Source organism: Rhinoraja longicauda, chromosome 10 (assembly GCF_053455715.1).
Source record: "Rhinoraja longicauda isolate Sanriku21f chromosome 10, sRhiLon1.1, whole genome shotgun sequence".
NCBI lineage: Eukaryota > Metazoa > Chordata > Chondrichthyes > Rajiformes > Arhynchobatidae > Rhinoraja > Rhinoraja longicauda.
In genome coordinates, this window is record NC_135962.1 from 54,781,978 (window position 1) to 54,803,837 (window position 21,860).

Sequence of the window (21,860 nt, forward strand, 5' to 3'; positions counted from 1 at the left end):
CCCGGGTCTCTGGTGCTGTCAGCCAGCAAGTAACTCGACCGCTGCGACACGGTTCACTGCAACAAGTATTTAATAGCGCGGTTTAATTGTCCTCAAACAGTTCTGAATTTGTTGCACAGATTTGTAAACTGGAGAGGTTGGAATCTGGAGCGAGAGAACAAAGTGCTGGAGGAACTCGGCGGGCCAGGCAGCACCTGGAGAGGGAATGGACATGGTGTCTGTGTGGCACCATGCAGGGTCCCGACCCGAAACGTCGACCATCTATCTCTCCGCCTCCACAGATGCTGCCTGACCCACCGAGTTCCTCCAGCAGCTTGTATTTTGCACCTGAAGGTCATACAAACTCCATAGAGGCTCAACCGTAGTCAGGATCGAACCCGGGTCTCTGGTGCTGTGAAGCAGCAACTCCACCGCTGCGCTACGTTCAGAGATACGAGCATGGAGACAGGCCCTTCGGCCCACCGAGTTTATGCCGACCATCGATTACCCGTTCACACCAGTTCTGTTATCCAGCTTTCTCACTGTTCAGAACTGTTTTGAAAAAAAGTTGTATAGAAGGGTTTTGGACCTGAGACTTTAACCGATTTCTCTCCCCACAGATAGAAATATAGAAAATAGGTGCAGGGGGCCATTTGGCCCTTCGAGCCAGGGCCGCCATTCATTGTGATTTCGCTAACTCTCTTTTAAATTCGTCCAGTGAATTGGCCTCTACTGCCTTCTGCGGCAGAGAATTCCACAAATTCACAACTCTCTGGGTGGAAAAGTTTTTTTCTCATCTCAGTTTTAAATGGCCTCCCCTTTAGTCTTAGACTGTGGCCCCTGGTTCCGGACTCCCCCAACATTGGGAACATTTTTCCTGCATCTAGCTTGTCCAGTCCTTTCATAATTTTGTTTCTAGAAGATCCCCTCTCATCCATCTAAATTCCAGTGAATACAAGCCCAGTCTTTTCAATCTTTCCTCATATGACAGTCCCTCCGTCCCAGCGATTAACCTCGTGAACCTACGCTGCGCTGCCTCAATAGCAAGGATGTCCTTCCTCAAATTAGGAGACCAAAACTGCACGCAATACTCCAGATGTGGTCTCACCAGGGCTCTATACAATTGCAGAAGGACCTCTTTACTCCTATACACAAATCTTCTCGTTATGAAGGCCAACATGCCATTAGCTTTCTTCAATGCCTGCTGTACCTGCATGTTTACTTTCAGTGACTGGTGTACTAGCACACCCAGGTCTCGTTGCACTTCCCTTTTACCTAATCTGACACCATTGAGATAATAATCTGCCTCGTTGTTCTTACCACCAAAGTGGATAACCTCACATTTGTCTACATTATACTACATCTGCCATGCATCTGCCCGCTCACTCAACCTGTCCAAGTCACCCTGCAACCTCCTAGCATCCTCTTCACAGTTCACACTGCCACCCTGCTTTGTATCATCTGCAAATTTGCTAGTGTTACTTTTAATCCCATCATCTAAATCATTAATATATATTGTAAATAGTTGTTGGCACTAGCACCGAGCCTTGCGGCACGCCACTCGCCACTGCCTGCCATTCTGACAGGGACAGGAACCCGTTTATTTCTACTCTTTGTTTCCCGTCTGCCAACCAATTCTCTATCCATGTCAACACCCTACCCCCAATGCCCCATGTGCTCTAATTTTGCCCACTAATCTCCTGTGTGGGACCTATTCACAAAATGCTGGAGTAACTCAGCAGGTCAGGCAGCATCTCAGGAGAGAAGGAATGGACGATGTTTCGGGTCGAGACCCTTCTTCAGACTGACTAAGGTCCTGTGTGGGACCTTATCAAATGCTTTCTGAAAGCCCAGACACACTGCATCCACTGGCTCTCCTTCATCCATTTTACTTGTCACGTCCTCAAAAAATTCCAGAAGATTAGTCAAGCAGGATTTCCCCCATCGTAAATTCATGCTGACGGTGAATACCACCGTCGCTCTTCCTTGACCCTTGGTGTGACAACCTCACTGTTGATCTTGCCCAGGAAACTCTCGTTGTCCCGGATGGTCCCGAGGTCATCCAGCTGTGGCTCCACTTCCCCAACACGTTCATTCAGGAGCTGCACCTGGACGCAGCTGCAGTTGTCTTCCATCGTTTTTGTTGTTGTTTCAGATCTCAGCAATTTTATTTGTGTTTTTGTTTCAGAGGACAAAACGGGCGGCGCGGACACGATGGGCCGAAGTGCCTCTTTCTGTGCTGTAGGACTCTATGACTCTATGACATGGGCGGCACGGTAGCGCAGCGGTAGAGTTGCTGCTTTACAGCGAATGCAGCGCCGGAGACTCAGGTTCGATCCTGACTACGGGTGCTGCACTGTAAGGAGTTTGTACGTTCTCCCCGTGACCTGCGTGGGTTTTCTCCGAGATCTTCGGTTTCCTCCCACACTCCAAAGACGTACAGGTTTGTAGGTTAATTGGCTGGGTAAATGTAAAAATTGTCCCTAGTGGGTGTAGGATAGTGTTAATGTGCGGGGATCGCTGGGCGGCACGGACTTGGTGGGCCGAAAAGGCCTGTTTCCGGCTGTATATATATGATATGATATGATATGACACATAGAAACATAGAAAATAGGTGCAGGAGTAGGCCATTCGGCCCTTCGAGCCTGCACCGCCATTCAATGTGATCATCCAGCTCAGTATCCCGTACCTGCCTTCTCTCCATACCCCCTGATCCCTTTAGCCACAAGGGCCACATCTAACTCCCTCTTAAATATAGCCAAATGAACTGGCCTCAGCTACCTTCTGTGGCAGAGAATTCCACAGATTCACCACTCTGTGTGAAAAAAAACTTTCTCATCTCGGTCCTAAAAGACTTCCCCCTTATCCTTAAACTGTGACCCCTTGTTCTGGACTTCCCCAACATCGGGAACAATCGTCCTGCATCTAGCCTGTCCAACCCCTTAAGAATTTTGTAAGTTTCTATAAGACCCCCCCTCAATCTTCTAAATTCCAGCGAGTACTTTGACGTCTCCCCTTCGCTTTCGGCGGTCGCAAGTGTAAGTTATGTAGCCAAGGAGTTGAGGCAGGGTTTCTGAGCAGGGCAGGTTCCAGTGTACTTTGGGTCGGCGAGGTGGCGCAGCGGTCGAGTTCTTCTCTAAAAAGACATCAGTTCTTCAAAGTAAACAAAATAAAATATATTTTTAAAAGTAGCAGCCGTTGGTTCCATCGAAGAAATGCGGACTTGAATTATTGACTCTTTGGTTCCCCTCCACAAGTTCTGCCGGACCTGCTGCATGTATTTCCAGCATTACAGAAAACTAAATGTAACAACCAAAGATACAACGCTCCTCCCTAGTCCCTAGTCCAGAGAACAAGATGAACGTGGAGAGGATGTTTCCACTAGTGGGAGAGTCTGGGACTGGAGGTCATAGCCTCAGAATTAATGGACGTTCTTTTAGGAAAGAGATGGGGAGGAGTTCCTTTAGTCAAAGGGTGGTGAATCTGTGGAATTTATTGCCACAGAAGGCTGTAGAGGCCAAGTCACTGGATACATTTAAGGCAGAGATAGATAGATTCTTGAAGAGTATGGATGTCAGAGGTTATGGGCAGAAGGCACGATAGAGACGAGGGTTAGGAGGGATAGATAGATCAGCCACGATTAAATGGTGGAGTGGACCTGATGGGCCGAATGGCCTAATTCTACTCCTATCATTTATGATCTTATGAACCCTCAGCATGAAAGAGATCACACTGCGTTCTCTGGCATTTCCTCTCAGCTTTACTGTGTAAGTGGGACTAATCGCTCATTAGAAATAGATTTCTGAACCATTCAATTGAAAGACGGTTTGCTCGAATCGGACACACGTTTTTAAAATAAAATAATGAAGGGTGTAGACACAAGGAACTGCAAATGCTGGTTTACAAGAAAAAAAATCTGACAGAGTCCAGAGTGTTTTATGGTCATTTGTCCCGATCAGAACATTCTTACTTGCAGCAGCACAACAGTATGCAAAGATAGCGTGTAGGAAATAACTGCAGATGCTTGTTTAAACCAAAGATAGACACAATCTGCTGGAGTAACTCGAGACCCAAAACGTCACCCATTCCTTCTCTTCGGAGATGCTGCCTGTCCCGCTGAGTTAGTGCAGCATTTTGTGTCTAGGTAAACACACGACTCAGTAAACAATGTAAAAAATGTTTAGTATGTAAATATAATCTGTTCCACTGTGGTATGTTTCAGCACATATATGAAACATCTTGTATATGAAAACATGTCACACACACATGTGCACACATGCTGAAACATGCCATGGTGGAACAGAATGCGTTTAATATTTACATACTGAACTTTTATATATATTTATATAGAGTCCATGCTTCGGGGGGTCAGCGCTGTTTTGGCGGCACACGGAGGACCAACAGCATATTAGGCAGGTGATCATGATGTTTTGGTATATATACATACACACATATATATAATATATACACACATACATACACATACATACACACACACATATGTATACACATATACACACTCATATATATATATACACACACACACATATATATATATATATATATATATATACACACATATACTGATGAACCAAAACATTATGACCACCTGCCTAATATGCTGTTGGTCCACCATGTGCCGCTAAAACAGCGCCGACCCGCCGAGGCATGAACTCTACAAGACCCCCGAAGATGTCCTGTGGGATCTGGCACCAAAGCATTAGCAGCAGATCCTTTAGCAGCACCCCACAAGCCTTGCCGTTTCAAGAGATGCTCTGACCGAGTTGTCTGGCCAAATCAATTTGGCCCCTTGTCAAATTCGCTCAGGTTTTTACTCCTGTCCATTTCACCTGCATCCAACACATCAACTTCAAGAACTGACTGTTCACTTGCTGCCTAATATACTCCACCCGTTGACAGGTGCCATTGTAACAAGATAATGAACGTTATTCACTTCACTTGTCAGTGGTCACAATGTTTTGGCTCATCTGTGTGTGTGTGTGTGTGTGTGTGTGTGTGTGCGCGTGTGCGTGCGTGCGTGTGCGTGTGTGTGTATATATATATATATATATATATATATAAACATAGCACAAAAAGTAAGGAAATTTGTGTTTGGTAGATTATTTCTTTGTTGTAACAATGCTGCTTGGCAATAAATCTTATACCGTTGGAAAGCCTGTTTATTTCCCATTTAAATGGTGCCACATTTGTAAGGAACATGCATTTGTGGGATGAGCAGCAGAGCTGAGTACGTGGGTTGCGCCCATGAAAAATCTGCCAAATCTTCTCTGCCAATGCCAAACAGCTTATTCTACCATTGACTCTTGTTCGGTGTTGTTTGGTGGATTGGATGATTGAAGTCTGAAGAAACAAGACATATTGGCAATTTAACAATTTATTCATTTAATAAACAGGAGCCTCAGTAGCGTGTGGAAGAACCATACACAGCCACAACAGCCTGGCACCTCCTCCTCATGCTGGTCACCAGCCTGGTCACACACTGTTGTGGGATGGCATCCCATTCTTCAACCAGCATTTGTCGCAAGTCAGCCAACGTGGTTGTGTTGGTCACTCTGGCACGAACAGCACGCCCAAGCTGATCCCACAAGTGTTCAATGGGGTTGAGGTCAGGACTGCTGGCAGGCCATTCCATCCTCTCCACTCCCAAATTCTGGAGGTAGTCTCTGAGAAACCCTGCTCTGTGGGGGCGAGCATTGTCATCTTGGAGGATAGAGTTCGGTCCCAGACTGTGGAGATATGGGATTGCCACTGGTTGCAGAATCTCATCTCGATATCTCTCTGCATTGAGATTGCCTCCAATGATGACAAGCCTCATTTTTCCAGTGAGGGAGATGCCGCCCCACACCATCACACTGCCTCCACCAAAAGTTGTTACTCTATCGGTGCAGCAATCAGCATAGCGTTCTCCGCGTCTTCTCCACACTCTGACCCCATGATCCAACTGCCGTAGGCAGAATCTGGATTCATCGCTGAACATAACGTTCCTCCACATGTTCAGGTTCCAGTGCACGTGTTGCCGACACCAGTGCAAACGGGCCTGACGGTGAAGGGCAGTCATGGCAGGCCTCCTGGCAGCCCTATGAGACCGGAGATCGGCTGCGCGCAGTCTGTTTCGAATTGTCTGGGCAGAGAGCCGTCGGCCATATCGTCCTGCAAACCTTGACTGCAAATCTGTAGAAGACAGCCTACGGTTCCTAAGTGCTGACAGGGTGAGGAAACGGTCTTCTTCGGGTGTCGTCTTCTTGGGACGCCCACTTCACGGCCTGTCTCTGACATCCCCCGTTATATGGAACTTGGCCTTCACTTTGGAGATGGTACTAGGGCTCACTCCAAATAATGCCGCAACTTGGTTTTGCGGAACACCAGCTTGAAGTTGCCCTATCGCACCGGCCCTATCCAGATCAGTCAAACGTGGCATGCCGATTCTTGGAGCAGACACCTACTAACCACTGTAGCAGGGCCCATACTCACAGATGGGGGTACCAGAAGCTCAAAACAAGAGTCAATAGCAACAGCAGAATAAGCTGTTTGGCATTGGCAGAGAAGATTTGGCAAATTTTTCATGGGCGCAACCCATATACTCAGCTCTGCTGCTCATCCCACAAATGCATGTTCCTTACAAATGTGGCACCATTTAAAAGGGAAATAAACAGGCTTTCCAATGGTATAAGATTTATTGCCAAGAAGCATTGTTACAACAAAGAAATAATCTACCAAACACAAATTTCCTTACTTTTTGTGCTATGTTTATATACACACACACACAAAAAACAAAAGTGCAAAAAGACAAATCAATGCCCCCAAGTCTATGTAATTCAGAACTTATTGGAGGTTATGGTGTTTAATAGCCTGATGGCAGTAGGAAAGAAACCAAATACAGAACTTGGACTAAAAAAATAAGTATTCTTGCAATCAGTTTCGCAACGCATCAATTTGTATACATTTTAATAAAATTGCTGGCATATTTCTCTAGGTTGTACCATATAATGCAAATTCATAATTCTGCTATTGTAATGGATCTGAGCCACAAAGAATTTTAGGAACACAGAATCCCTTTTATAGACTATGTTTATATGAAAACAATTTTAACAGTAATTCATTGAGATCGTGGCCCGTTTCATTACATACAAAGCCCCCTAATTCACATATACACAGTGTAAACACTAGCAATGCAGTGAAATTTTATGCTTAGACTGCTCGAGTTTTAAGTGTTTACAGAAATTATAAACACTTTAATAAATCTTTCAACAATGCCAATGACAATATAATCAGATATTCACTCATAAAAGTTGTACTGACTCAGTGCGTTTGTTTAATATTTGATTCACAGAGCACCAGATTTATTATGGATCATTTAGAGAGTATTGTATTCAGTTTAGGGCTCCATGTTATAGGAGAGATGTTGTCAAGCTGGAACGGATGCAGAGAAGATTTACGAGGATGTTGCCAGGACTCAAGGGCCTAAGCTATAGGGAGCAGTTGAAGAGGCAAGGACTATTCCTTGGAGCGCAGGAGGATGAGGGGTGATTTTATAGAGGTGCACAAAATCGTGAGGGGAATAGATCAGGTAAATACACAGAATATCTTGCCCAGAGGAGGGGAATCGAGAACCAGAGGACAAAGGTTATCGGTAAGGGGGGAAAGATTTAATAGGAACCCGAGGGGTAACATTTTTAATTTTTTTCTTTACACACACACACACAAGGATGGCGGGTGTATGGAACGAGCTGCCAGAGGAGGTAGTTGAGGCAGGTACTATCACATTTAAGAAACATTTAGACAGGTACATGGATAGGACAGGTTTAAAGGGCCTTAGACAAGCAGTGGGGCTAGAGTAGTTGGGACATGCTGGTCGGTGTGGGCAAGTTGGGCCCGTTTCCTTGTACGACTCTATGAATTGCAGAAAGGTTACAGTGGAGGTGCTGCCATTTGGCCCACGGGGTTTTAACCTGTTCGCAGTGGGGGGGGATCCCCTGCCCCTCCTCGTAGCTTGGCAATACCCCCGAGAGCTGGAAGACGCACAATGCAAGGGGTGATCCGAAACTGCTTGTACAGTTGGGGCCCCTTATAAGAAGAAGCTGGAGGATCCGGCGGAGAAAGAGGAACTGGGAGAAGGGCTGCCAAGCCCACGGACGCCAGAAGCAGCTGGGAAGACATCTGGCCAACCGGCGGGAGAAGGGGGCTGGGAAGGGAGGCAGGAGAGCAAGGCTGAGAAGCAGAGGGCCGCCGACCGGGGGGAGAAGGAGGAGGAGGAGGAGGAGGAGGAGGAAAGGACGAGGTTGAGCCATGCCATGCTGCAGAGGGGAATGGAATCAGGTTTTCAGCGATCTTTCATCTAACTTGTTGATTTACCAAAATGAATACAAGTCCAGGGCAAGAAAAGAAGTCTGAAGAAGGGTCGCGTCCAGAAACCTCACCCATCTTTTTTCTCCAGAGATGCTGCCTGACCCGCTGAGTTACTCCAACACCGTGTCTCTATCTTTGGTATTAACCAGCATCAGCAGTTCTTTGATCCTAAAGAATGGGAAGGTTTGAAGGAAATATTTTCAGTGGGAATGGGGTGGTGGGGGGGGGGGGGGGGGGAACAAAAAAAAGAGTAAACCTACATTGCTATCTAATGAACTTTGCCAATGATCTAATCAAGTGTTAAAATAATTTTTCTCAAGCCAAACAAAACAAGGGACCATCCACTAACTTCAAACAACCCCTTTTAGTTATTTTTCTTCCTCCCCCCCTTCCCCACCTGGACTCACCTCCCCTTCCACTTGCATTCCTTCTTCTGGCTTCACAATTTACACTCTTCTCTCTCCTTGTCTGAAGGGTCTCTACCCGAAACGTCACCCATTCCTTCTTTCCAGAGATGCTGCCTGTCTTGCTGAGTTACTCCAGCATTTTGCATCCACCTTCGGTTTAAACCTGCATCTGCAGTTCCTCCCTCCACCTGTCACTTGACAGGTTTTGTCTCGCCCCCACCTTTTTCTCCCCCAACCCCTACCAAAATCAGGCTGAAGAGGGCAAACCCTAAACATCACGTATCCATGTTCTTCAGAGATGCTGCCTGACCTGCTGAGTTATTCCCTTGCCTTTAAGTGATCTATTCATTGCTACCGAGAAGTTGATGTAAAAACTATTGAAACAAAGGTTTGTGCAAATTGTATAAATTTGTTTTAAAAGCACCCAATATCGTGGTACTGGTCCAATGCCAGTTAATTTGTTTAGTTGATTGTGACATGTACTGCAGCACAGTAATAAGCTTTTAGTTGCATGCTACTATCCAGTCAGCAGAAAGACTGTGCATGATTATTATACATCGAGCTATCCAGCGTACAGATACAGAATGCACAATGCAATAATGTTGTGATAACTCTCCGAAATTAAATGCTTTTTTGAGACAGTTAAAGTACCTTAACAGTACAAATGACAGTGACCACCAAAAGTATATGGAAAGTCGTTTATTGAGAAAATTTTACAATCAGTTATTATTTTAAGCAGTTATTGATTCTCCAGTGTCAATAATATTATGCATGCTAACAACATGCATGGATAAAGTACACCTTCATATACCGATGGAGTTTGCAAGATTACATTCAAGATAAAAGACTGATGAGACTTCAATACAAACATTACTGTACTCGGGGAGTACTGTCAAAAAAGTACATTTATATCATCTGGTGTACAAAAGGGCAGGTTATGTACAGACAACAATGTTAAGTGATATCACTTGCATTTACAAACGCACTGAAACTTGATATTTCACAGTTAGGACCAAGATCATTCGAAATCAGAAACAAACTAAATTGAAACCACTGATTGCTGGAATGCCACCCTCGACTGCTGCCCGCAACAGGATTGCAAATCTCCACACACGTGGGAATTGTTTTGCAGTCCTTCGGCATAATTTAGAGACCTTTTAAAAAATATATGAATGTAACGCGCAGTCATACAATACAAAGTGCTGTCATCACCATTGAGAGAAAACAAATGAAAGGAAATCCCACAATCATGTCAACATTTCTCAAGCCTCGAGAAACTTTATTGCAGTTTTAATTTTGAGCCAAATTATCTCTCATTAAGTTTCATGAACATACACTGTACGTGGGTAACTGCACATTGCTTTGGAGATTGAACCTTGACAATTGCATGTCAAAATCGTTGCGGTCATGATTATAACAATAACAAAATCAGTTTTAATCCAGTCAGATATCATGATGCTATTATGTACACTGCATTTAACACAAAGACAGACAAAATGCTGGATTAACTCAGCGGGTCAGGCAGCATCTCTGGAGAGAAGGAATGGGTGACGTTTTGGGTCGAGACCCTTCAGTCTGAAGAAGGATCTCGACCCGAAACGTCACTCTTTCCTTCCCTCCAGAGATGCTGTCTGTCTCACCAGTATTTTGTGTCTATCTTCGATTTAACCCAGCATCTGCAGTTCCTTCATTTAACTGCATTTAACACTCGTGGATGACTTTTACATGCAGGTATGATTCAATTTTATAAACTGCTTTATAGAATGGATGTTTAGATTTCATTAAAAGGTTTGAACAATTACATGAAGTGCCACCTCATCTGTAGATTGCATGTTTTGATATGATGCTCTTTCAATAGTCCTCTTACTACATTGTGAAAAGGGAACAAAAACCTCAAATGCATGGATTAGAAAATCAAGGAAAATTTCTGGAGGTCAAATCAGACAAGTAAAAATTGAATTGGCATAGAAATTCATCCACAAATTTGCCTATCTGCTTTTGAACAGCAAAATGCACGAATTACAATTCTTTTAGTCTCCAACTACGACTTTTAAAGTCAGTTGGTGCATTATGCAGTCCCTCAAGAAATATTTAATTTGCCTTACTTTAGCAACATGGAAATGCACTTTAAAGTTAGCTACCCAAGTGACAAAACTTACCTAAACAGCAGTCGAGGCCAATCTCTCAAAAGCAACACTAAATTGGGCAACAGACACAAAATGCTGGAGTAACTCAGTGGGTCAGGCAGCATCTCTGGAGAAAAGGAATAGGTGACGTTTCGGGTCCAGACCCTTCATCAGACAATTCTCAACCCAAAACGTCACCTATTCATTCCTCCAGAGATGCTGCCTGACCGCTGAGTTACCCCAGCATTTTGCGTCTATCTTCGGTGCACGCCAGCATCTGCAGTTCCTTCCTACACTAAATTGGGCAATGTTTGGTTTGTCAACAATCAAGTTCTTAAATCCTCATTCAAAAAAAAAAAAAAATCAATTGAACTCCAAGGGTACATTTGTTACCCAGCACCTGCCATGCATAGCACGACTTCACCTTGCAGTGCCCATACTGGCCCCTTTAGCTTTAAAACAGAGCAGCATCTTTGTTTAACAATGGTCTCAGGAGAAGTCCTTCAATGTCCAAAGTGTGCAAACCCAGTCGAGCAACCAGCTCCCAGGAACCTTAATCCGGCACCAAAACGTTACCAAAAGGAAAACAAAAAAATGATCGCCCCAGTTTGTGAAATAACAACAGTTTGTTACAAGAATAACCCACTTTGCTGCCAATGTGCAAAGTTACAATAGAATCAACATTACGAACCTGGGTTTATGTGCATTTAAAACTTTCAAAGCTCCAGTTACACCAAAACACCAGTGTATAAACTTTAAAAAAAAAATCTATCTTTCATTATTTGCTGCATTCCCACAACACCTCAGACCATAACCATTCATTGGAGGGGACAGTAGACATGTTACCTCAACACAGTTTCATCGAGCCTGCATGAGATGAGCATGTACCATTTTTCACCTCCCTTTTCATTACAGTTTGGCTGAGATTGAGAGAACGCTCTCTATAAATGCACCTTCAGGAAAGAAAAGGCATCTTTAAATCGGGGAAAAACCCACCCTTGCATGTATAGAAAACGAGGGTACGCAGAAGACTGCCGTTTACATTACTTAAATTCCAACAGCTCAACTCCCTCGCAAAGTGAGTGATATTGCCCAGCAAGTGTAATTGCTTTTTCTTTAAACATAGCAGTATTAAAAGATTTATTTAACATATAAAAAAATGCCTGCATACTGAGAGTGCCATGGGCTTGTACAAAGGCCTCTGTATGGTCTTTCATGACTGCCTTGAGTATCAGTTGGAATCAGTACAACTACTGACTTGTCTCAAGTTGGCAGTGTCCTGATCATACAGCCAAACATAACTGCACTCGTGAGCTTAACGTCTGCATAGAACGAGGATGGAGACACCATGATTTACAGGCTTAAAGTCAAAGCTAATTGATGGTCATGAATAAATTTTGGATGTACAAGTACAAATACAAAATAATATAACAAAAGCTTACATTTATGAAAATATTCCATTAAATCACAGAGAATAATTTGCAAGTATGCCAAGATATCAAAAGGCCTAAAGGTTTATAAGATTGAACGCTTCTTTCATTAAATGGACATGTACAATAATAGCAAGAATACTGAAACCCTCTTAATATTCAAATACCACCACCAGTCACATTACAAGTGGGAGACTGATTCCTAGGATCAGCATACACTGAAACAGTGCAGCAAATTTAACCCGAGTGTAAAGCAACAATACGAGTAGTGGCAGAAGATATTTCTTTCAACTGCTGGTATGTGCACTCATGGAGTTTATCATATCGTCTGAATATGATCAGTTCGTCTAAATGTGTTGTACACACTCATGGGCTGGCATAATTTGACCAGATTGGCTATCTACCTACCTGAAAAATGTGCTCTTTTCACTCTTATCTTTGAGTAGTATTTTCAAAAGTTATGGGTAGAGAAGATTTGAAGACTGGATGTATGCCAGAACATCATAACCTGTTCAATATTGGATGTGTATTGAACACAGAAGTGCGGAAGTAGAGTTTTTTTTAAACAAATAATGACACCAGTAAAATAAATACTCAAGCATTTGGATGCCTGCTGAGTTATTCGATTTACTTGAACTTTTGAAAACCTGAATCAAATCCTAGCAAACCTACACTACATAATAACAGCTTAATCCAAGGAATGCTCAAGTGTCCTTCAACATATACCTCCAGTTTTATAACACATGGAATTTCATACAACAAAAAATAACAGACCTTCGGTACAGATGAGAACAATGAACAGTGCTCTACTTTTAAGTGGAATTTACATTCCAATTTCAGTTCCATAACAGGTGGTATTTACCAGACTGTACCCCTCAGCTGAAAATAGTGCAGTTCTCTCTCTGGATAGGAGGGAAGCAAAATTGAAGTCCATCATAGCCATCCTTCAGAAGGATAAAAAGAAAGCCCACTAAAATGTAATGTAGGCTCCAGAAGAGACAGACAGTACAAATAATAAAGTAGAGATGTAGTTAGAGGAAGGTTAGAATTTGTTGGGACTATTTACAGAATATGACGATATTTCGAATGGCTCTGGACAGGTGTCTGGGATGGAACTTTGCTTGCAGCGAGAGATCTGGTCATGAACTGAACAAAGACATGATTGAAAAGGCCCAATATCTGGAATGCCACACTCTTCGAACAAGAGACAAAAGGGAAAAGCACATGGAACATTAATCTTGAGCGAGTTTACAATTATGTAGTTTGTTAGGTAAATGGAATGAGACAGACTTTTATAAAAACAAAAGTAAACTTAGAATATATATCATCATATAAATTGTCCAAGTGACAATGCAGCTCAAAACATAACTGGATTTCAGCCAACTTGCAACAGGGTAACATGATTTTTCTTAATAAAAAATGCCACATTCCACAAACGAACTCTACATTTGATTACCATGATTTGATGCTTTTCTTTGCTCTCACCCGATCCAAAATAGCAAATTTACTCAATAAAAGAATCACCAATCCGAACCTGTGCAATTTAGTGCAAAAACACCACAGGTGTATATATATATATATATATGTGCCCTGGCGAGAAGCTCAACCTTAAAAAGTTTCAGGTGAGATTTGTTAAAAAAAAAAGTGTTCAATTTGATTTGGAAAAAGCAAAAACAAAGCAGAATCAAAGGAGAATGATTATAAAGCCCTACTCAAAAGTAGTCAATGCCAAAGTTAGAATGGACAGGATTCCCAAACCAGATCTCTCTCAGATGACACATGAAATCTTAACTTTCACTTTTGGAAGAAAAATGTCCATTTTATTCCACTGGTTCAGCCATCAAATTGACCAATCTTAGGAATTTAAAAAACATATTCTTCTCCATCTGTATTCTAGAGGCATAGATTGTGTGTCTGTTTGTATTTGTTCAGTGCGAGATGCTTTTTCTCAGACCCAACACTGAACCCAATACCAGTCTCTATGTGCTTGATAAGCAAATGTTGCCAATCAAATGCATGATTTTTATTCTGCCCCCACCCAAACCAACATATTTCAGGGGGGGGGGGGGGGGAAGGTCACTGGATGGCAATACTGATCAGGAATCCTGATCACTTTCCAATTTCACTGCACAGCTGAGACTCAGTGACGCAAAGAACTGTTGTACAACAAGGAAGATTCAGGCATGGACTAGCCAGTTCAGAACACATTGGGCAAGCACCCTAGAATTAACTTGCTTTGCCATGGCAACACGGGGGCATTCACTGCCGTGCTGTGGGGAGTATTTAATGAAGGATTTATTTAAGACAGCAAGTTGAAAATTTGCTGAGAAAACACACACACACACTGACATAACTGGACCCAATGTGACTAACTTTGATTTTTGTGCTTGCTGTTTTCTAAACACATGATTTTAAAAAATGATAGTAAATTCAGCTCAGGGGTTTCAGGCACCCCAGTGTCCAAAGGTATTCTGAAACTTTGGAAAGAAGAGAAGGGAAAGAAGCAGCAATATTCGTCAGTGGCATGATCTGGAGTGCTACAGAATTGGGAAAAGAGCAAACATCCTGTTTTCTGGATGACTTTGTTTTTAGTGGACAGATGGATCAAATCATCTCTGAATTGGAACAAGCCATTTGTCTACACAATTTAAAAATATCAATAGCTCGAAACATTGAAATTGAGTTCATTACATACGTTCATTATTTCTACTAAAAAATAAGAAAATAATTCTACAACATCACCTTCAAAGATGACCCATTTTAAACTTAAACTGCATAGTAGAAAACCATAGTAAACTCAAACCACAATTCCGACCAGCATGTCTTTTGTAAAGTGGAGGTTGGCAGATCAATGAATTTGCAGACACACATAACGATAGCTTTAGACACACAAGCGTCAAGACTGGCAAGGAAGAGTGAATCATTTGGTAATCCCTGCCCACATCACCTTCAGCCTCATGAGTTCTTGATCTTTCTTTTCCAATTGTGCACGAACAAAAACACTTCACAATGATTTAGGTATGGGATATATTTTAAATAGATTTAGACTTTCCCTGGCCAGCCACCCCTCTCCCCTGCCAAACAAATCCCTGCAAATTGTAATTATAACTGACACGTTCAGCAGGACATATTATAAAAGATCAACGAGTGAAGTATCTGAAATGTACTCGTTGAATTGCCTTTTTTTTGGCTGGGGAGGGTAGATGGTGAGAAATCAAAACGGATTCTGATGAGATTCATCTCCAAGGATTTTGTGGCTATGAGCAGGGGGACCCATTTTGCCACGACACATTGCTTGATTTGGCAAGGCTCAGGGGTACAACCTCTGATCAATCTCCGTCGGTTTTGATTTCTCATTGGTAAAAGTGACGCTGAGAGCCTGTATACACATCCTGTTAATGCAACACCAATGGCTTCAGTGAGAGGGCACATTCATCGCCTCTTGACTTCGGTTTAGCTTTTAAAAAATATATATAAATAGGTGTGAAAATTCAAAGCACAAAAGCAGCAGAGTGATAACGAACTGGAAACAGAGACTTGGACGTGCGAGTGCTTGTCTAACCAGGGCATTGTTCAATCCTCGTTTTCTGCGTAGGTAGTTTCTCGGAATGAATGGTCAATTAAAGGCTTTAACTTGTGTCGCGAGTATTTCAACTGTAGGAGGTCACCAACCTCTCCTATCACCTTTAGAACCTAAAAAACAAACCAGACAAAATATTAATATGCAAGCAGGCAAAAAGAAACTTTAAAAGTGCAGATATAGCAAAAGATGCCATAATCCCCCTTTCACCATAATCCCCACAGTGCCTCAATAATATTTGAATAGCTTTATCTTTTATGATAGCTTAGTTTAGAAACAGAGAAAATAAGTGCAGAAGTAGGCCATTCGGCCCTTCAAGCCAGCAATGCCATTCAATGTGATCATGGCTGATCATCCTAAGTCAGTACCCCGTTCCTGCTTTCTCCCCATATTCCTCTATTCCATTAGCCCCAAGAGCTATATCTAACTCTCTCTTGGAAAACATCCAGTGAATTGGCCTTCCCTGCCTTCTGTGGCAGAGAATTCAACGGATTCACAATTGTCTGGATGAAAATTTTTCTCCTCATCTCAGTCCTAAATGGCTTACCCCTTATACTTAAACTGTGACCCCTGGTTCTGGACTCCCCCAACATCCAGAGAATTTTTCCTGCATCGAGCCTGTCCAATCCCTTAAGAAGTGTAGATGTCTCTAAGTTTAGAGGTACCGCACAGTAATAGGTCCTTCAGCCCACTGAGTACGCGCCGACCAGCGATCCCAGGACACTACTGCTATTCTACACACTAGGGACAATTTACAATTATACCAAGCCAATTGGAGTATTGCATCTTAGAATTATTTTAAGTACAGGCTCAGTAACAAATATGGAAACAGCGACAACTTTTCAGCTCCTACAAGCAAATATTCTTTTATCTGAAGTTAGTTGCAAAGTGTAAACATTAGCCAGGGCACCAGTGATAGCAGCCCCAGTTTTATATCAGAGTGGAGAAAGAAAATTCAGATGTCCTGTGTGTAGATGAATGCAGCCAAACCCATATATTTTAATTTTCAGACCTGTTCCAAAAATAACACTATTGAAATGCATCTGGCAAGACGCTACAATAGGAATACGAATACTTTGTCACATGTGACTAGGCACAATGAGATTCTTTGCTTGTGTACACAACGCATACAAATAGCAGCCACCCACGGCGCTGACAGTTACAAAGCACGCCGGCTCCTCCTTTTTCCCCCCACCCTCCAATATTTGCCCCATGCCAGGTCCCCATTGTCCTTTATTCCCCCACCCCCCCATTGTCCATTGTTCTCCCTCCACCTCCCTCAAGGTGGTTCCCCCCACAACGGGTCCTCCATTGTCCTCCCCCACCTCCCTCACGGTGGTCCCCCCCACGCCCGGTCCTCCATTGTTCATCCCCTCCCCCCTCACGGTGGTCCCCACCCATGCCCAGTCCACGCTCTCACGACCGTCGACTGAGGGTTGACCTGTTGCCACCGCTGCCGCCAGGCTTCACCACCGCCGAGGCCCCATTGTCGCCAGGCTTCACAGCTGTCGCGGGCAGCCTAATGTGCTTGACGGGAATCTGGAGCGTCCAGTGCTCAAGGATGGTGGTACAGCAGAGGGAGTCAGGGCAAATAATGGCCAATAACAATATAAAGTCATCTCAAAACCAGCCTTTGCCAAAAAAAGCCAGCGTGCTTAAAGGTGGAATCAAAATAACAAAGGCATCAACGGAATGCTCATGTGAGATTTTTGAATAAACTGCAGCCAAAATATAGGGAGCTGATCCACTAATATTTGCCAGTCTCTCAGAGTGCAGCAGGGATTTCATTGACAATGTGGAAAGCCCCTTACCATTTACAAATGGACAAAAATCCCAAGTATAGCAAGAAACCCTAAGATTTAATCTTTAGAAACACAAAAAAACAGAAAAATAGGTGCAGGAGCAGGCCATTCAGCCCTTTGAGCCAGCACCACCATTCAATACGATCATGACTGATCATCTAAAATCAGTATTCCGTTCCCCTTATCCCTTGATTCCTTTAGCACTAAGAGCTAACTCAAATTTCACTGTATTTTAATTGGTACATGTGACAATAAACTGACCTTGAAACAACTCTTGAAAACATCCAGTGAATTGACCTCCACTGCCTTCTGTGGCAGAGAATTCCACAGATTCACAACTCTGGGTGAAAAAGTTTTTCCTCACATCAGTCCTAAATGGCCTACCCCTTATTCTTAAACTGTGACCCCTGGTTCTGGACTCCCCCAACATCGGGAACATTTTCCTGCATCTAACCTGTCCAATCCTTTAAGAATTTTATATGTTTCTACAGGATCCCCTCTTATCCGTCTAAATTCCAGTGATATCAAGCCCAGTTGACCCATTATTTCATCATATGTCAGTCCCACCATCCTGGGAATTACCCTGGTGAACCTATGCTGCACTCCTTCAACAGCAACAATGTCCTTTCTCAAATTAGGAGATCAAAATTGCACACAATACTCCAGGTGCGGTCTCACCAGGGCCCTGCAGTAGGACCACATTGCTCCTAAACTCAAATCCTCTCGTTATGAAGGCCAACATGCCATTAGCTTTCTCAAGTCAAGTCAAGTTTATTTGTCACATACACATACAAGATGTTTACTTTCAGTGACGATGTACAAGCACACCCAGGTCTCATTGCACCTCCCCTTTTCCTAATTTGACACGATTCAGCCTTCCTGCCCTGTTAGCTTAAACATGACCTTTCCTACACACTTTCCCGTTAACTGCACGCATACGCTTCCATGTTGTTGACTCCACCCTCCCACTGCTTAGTTTAGAGATTTCTTCATTTGCTGAATGATGATTTTTAAGTTAGAGTTTCTATGACGGTTGACAAAGTTGGTGACATAAATGTCCAAACTGAACTCAAAATACGATTGATATTCTATCATAAAATACAAGTGTTAATTGAACAGCAAAGGAATTGCAATGGATAATACCCATATTGGGGCGAGACGGCTTTAACCTAATTATTAGCATGTGAAGATAATATTCAATGATGTTGACAATTGACAGTGAATAGGATACAGTGCTGGAGTAACTCAGCGGGTCAGGCAGTATCGCTGGAGAACATGGATGGGCGACGTTGTGGGTCGGGGGCCTTCTCCAGTGTTTGTAGAGTGGAAGAAAGCTGGAATAGAGGGGAGACGGGTTGACTCTTAAAAGGGCAGTGGCACGGTGGTAGAGTTGCTGCCTTACAGCACCGCAGACCTGAGCTTGATCCGGACCACATGCGCCGTCCGTATGGCGTTTGTACATTCTCTCTGCGACCTTGTGAGTTTTCTCCGGGTGCTCTGGTTTCCTCTCATTTCCCAAAGGTCTGTAGGTTAATTGGCGCCAGTAAAATTGTAAATGGTCCCCAGTACTAGGATAGAACCAGTGGAAGGGATGATCGCTGGTCCACGGACTCAGTGGGCTGAAGGGCCTGTTTCTGCGCTGCAGCTCGAAAGTCTAAAGGATTGCGCACAGGAACTTAAGTTTGCTGCTTTGGGAAGCTGATGAATGGGTACCTGCACCTTTAATGTAAAGCCGTAAGCGTTTGCATGTGCATGCATTTACACCGCAATGCACACTTCTTTTGTAGTGAATTACTTGAAGCGGGGGATGTAGGAGTGTGAGCCCTGCTTTAAAACGTATAACTAGAAGTAAAGCTGGCTAGGAACAGTGTCCCACTTCTGAAAAACATAGGCAGTTTAATAAAATAAGTTATAGTTGAAATTCAAGGAAAACAATTTTTTTTGGATTGATCCCACACAGAATACTTTGGCAGCACTTGATGGGATTGTATTTAAAACACTGTTCAGTACACGACCCCTGAGGGAAATGCATGCCGAAACGTGCATGTCACAGGGCCAGAGACACCAATGTACTCATCTCACTTCTGGCTCCCGCGGGCTATAAAGTGTCAATGCTCTGGACCACATTGCATTATTCATTCAGTGGTCATACTACAGAAACCTTTTTGGATCAGATAAACAGATCTGTGGCAACAGAGTCAAATAGCAACATGTCCACCTCATGCTCTTGGGTCATTACACGCGTAAAATTGGCACTCAATCATTCAAATTGGAACCAAACATGTTGTTTTTCCTGCTGATAGGGCTTGGCAAGTTGAAACCCTGCAGGGATTACAAAATATACAGACGCTGGATTCTCTGAAAACATGGTTGTGTGCTACAGTGCTGCACCGAAAGTTAAAGGCAGCAAAATATAAACTCAGCGGTGCCTCACGCAATGCGTAGGAAGGAACAGCAGATGCTAGTTTACACCGAAGATGGACACAAAAAGCTGGAGTAACTCAGCGGGTCAGGCAGCATCTCTGTCGGAGTGAATAGGTGACATTCCGGGTCGAGACCTTTCTTCAGACTGAGAATCAGGGGACAGGGAAACTAGAGGTATGAAAAGGTACAAAGAACAAATGAATGAAAGGTACAAAAAGAACAAATCAAAGCCAGCCAGATGATCAAGGAACGGTTTCATTGTCATCCTGATTAGTCTCATGGTTTGTATCCACCCATTATCACCTTCGCCGCAGCCAACAACGGACCATTGTGGGCTCCACTGTTCCTTGATCATCTGGCTGGCTTTGATTTGTTCTTTTCATGTCTTTCATTCATTTGTACCTTTTCATATCTCTGGTTTCCCTCTCCCCCGACTCTCAGGCTAAAGAAGGGTCTCAATCCAAAACGTCATCTACTCCCTCCTTTCTCTGGAGATGCTGCCTGACCTGCCGAGTTACTCCAGAATTTGATGACGGTTTTTTTCTACCGAATAAACACTCGTAATTTACTGTAAATGTGTTGGTGTGATTCATCAGCGTTTAGGGAAAATATTCCCAGTGATGCATGCTTTAATTTGTAATGGACTATTACTCAAAAACAAAATGAGAAAAAGACATTATACGTGGAAGAGTTTGAACAGCGATACAAAGCTATGCCAGCAAGTTCTTATTTATTCAAGATTCTGCCGAGAGATTTTAGTCAGAAGGGCCCCATGCACACAACAGGATAATGACCTTGGCGGAATGGCGGAGAATAATCAAGATTTTAAAAAAAATAGCATGCCCAGACTCTTGCACTTTTCTGAATAAAATCATTACAGAAGTGATTAAGTGGCCTGTTCTTTGGTGCACGCCAAATAAACACATCACGACATCTTTTGACAATTATATGGAGTTCATTAGATGAATCTTGAAACCCTACCGCCAATACTTAAAGCAAAATTTAATCAGTGTAACAGGAGACTCCCTCTTGGATTAAGTTGCCACTGCCATGTGGTACTGATTTGGCTATTTTGCTTAAATAAAATGGGGTATTTTATGAACTTCAGGATATAATAGGATTTCTAATTTAAAATAAAGCACCATGTGATTGCAAAGAGTACAGTATTCAAGCATACCAATACAGTGAATACATTTGTAGCATTGTGAAAGTAGATAATGCCAGGGATTTACATTTTCTACTTTCTACTTTGACTAAACGTCTCAGAAAGAGCGTTGATTTTGTTAAATATTATTTTAAGACGAGCATTTCTAAGTCACAGGTGAAAAGAACAGAACTGGCACCAAACAAGTTTTTGTCCTGCAATTGCTATTCCATACCACGACAAAAAGCCGAGAAAGATGCTACCATTAAACAGCAATTAGAACAAAATTCTACGATTAAAAACAGTACAAGGACCTCATAAGTATTTGACTGTGGACATTAGGAACTGCAAATAAAAAAGCACTGGAGTAACTCAGCAGATCAAGCAGCATCTTTGGAGAACATGGATAAGTGACATTTTGGGTTGGGACCCTTCTTCAGACTAATGATTGCTGACAAAATCATTTCAATATTACCGAGAACTAAGAGTTCTTTTTCTCATCACCTCTGTATTGGCACGCCTATATGAGCTTAATCCCCCACAAATCTAAAATTTAATTTGTTATTCTGGTATCCAGATCACATCCTGGCCCCATTCCAAC

General features: G+C 42.9%; 1 protein-coding gene across 1 annotated transcript in view; it reads right to left on the reverse strand.

The window, feature by feature from the left end:
• Nucleotides 1-9,453: 9,453 nt before the first annotated feature.
• The window catches only part of LOC144597475 (serine palmitoyltransferase 2-like), a 119,040-nt gene continuing 106,633 nt past the window's right edge, over nt 9,454-21,860 (reverse strand). The window contains exon 12 of the mRNA XM_078406910.1: nt 9,454-16,002. Coding sequence (XP_078263036.1) covers nt 15,883-16,002 — 120 coding nt within the window. The 3' untranslated portion in view covers nt 9,454-15,882. The remainder of the gene's footprint in view (nt 16,003-21,860) is intronic.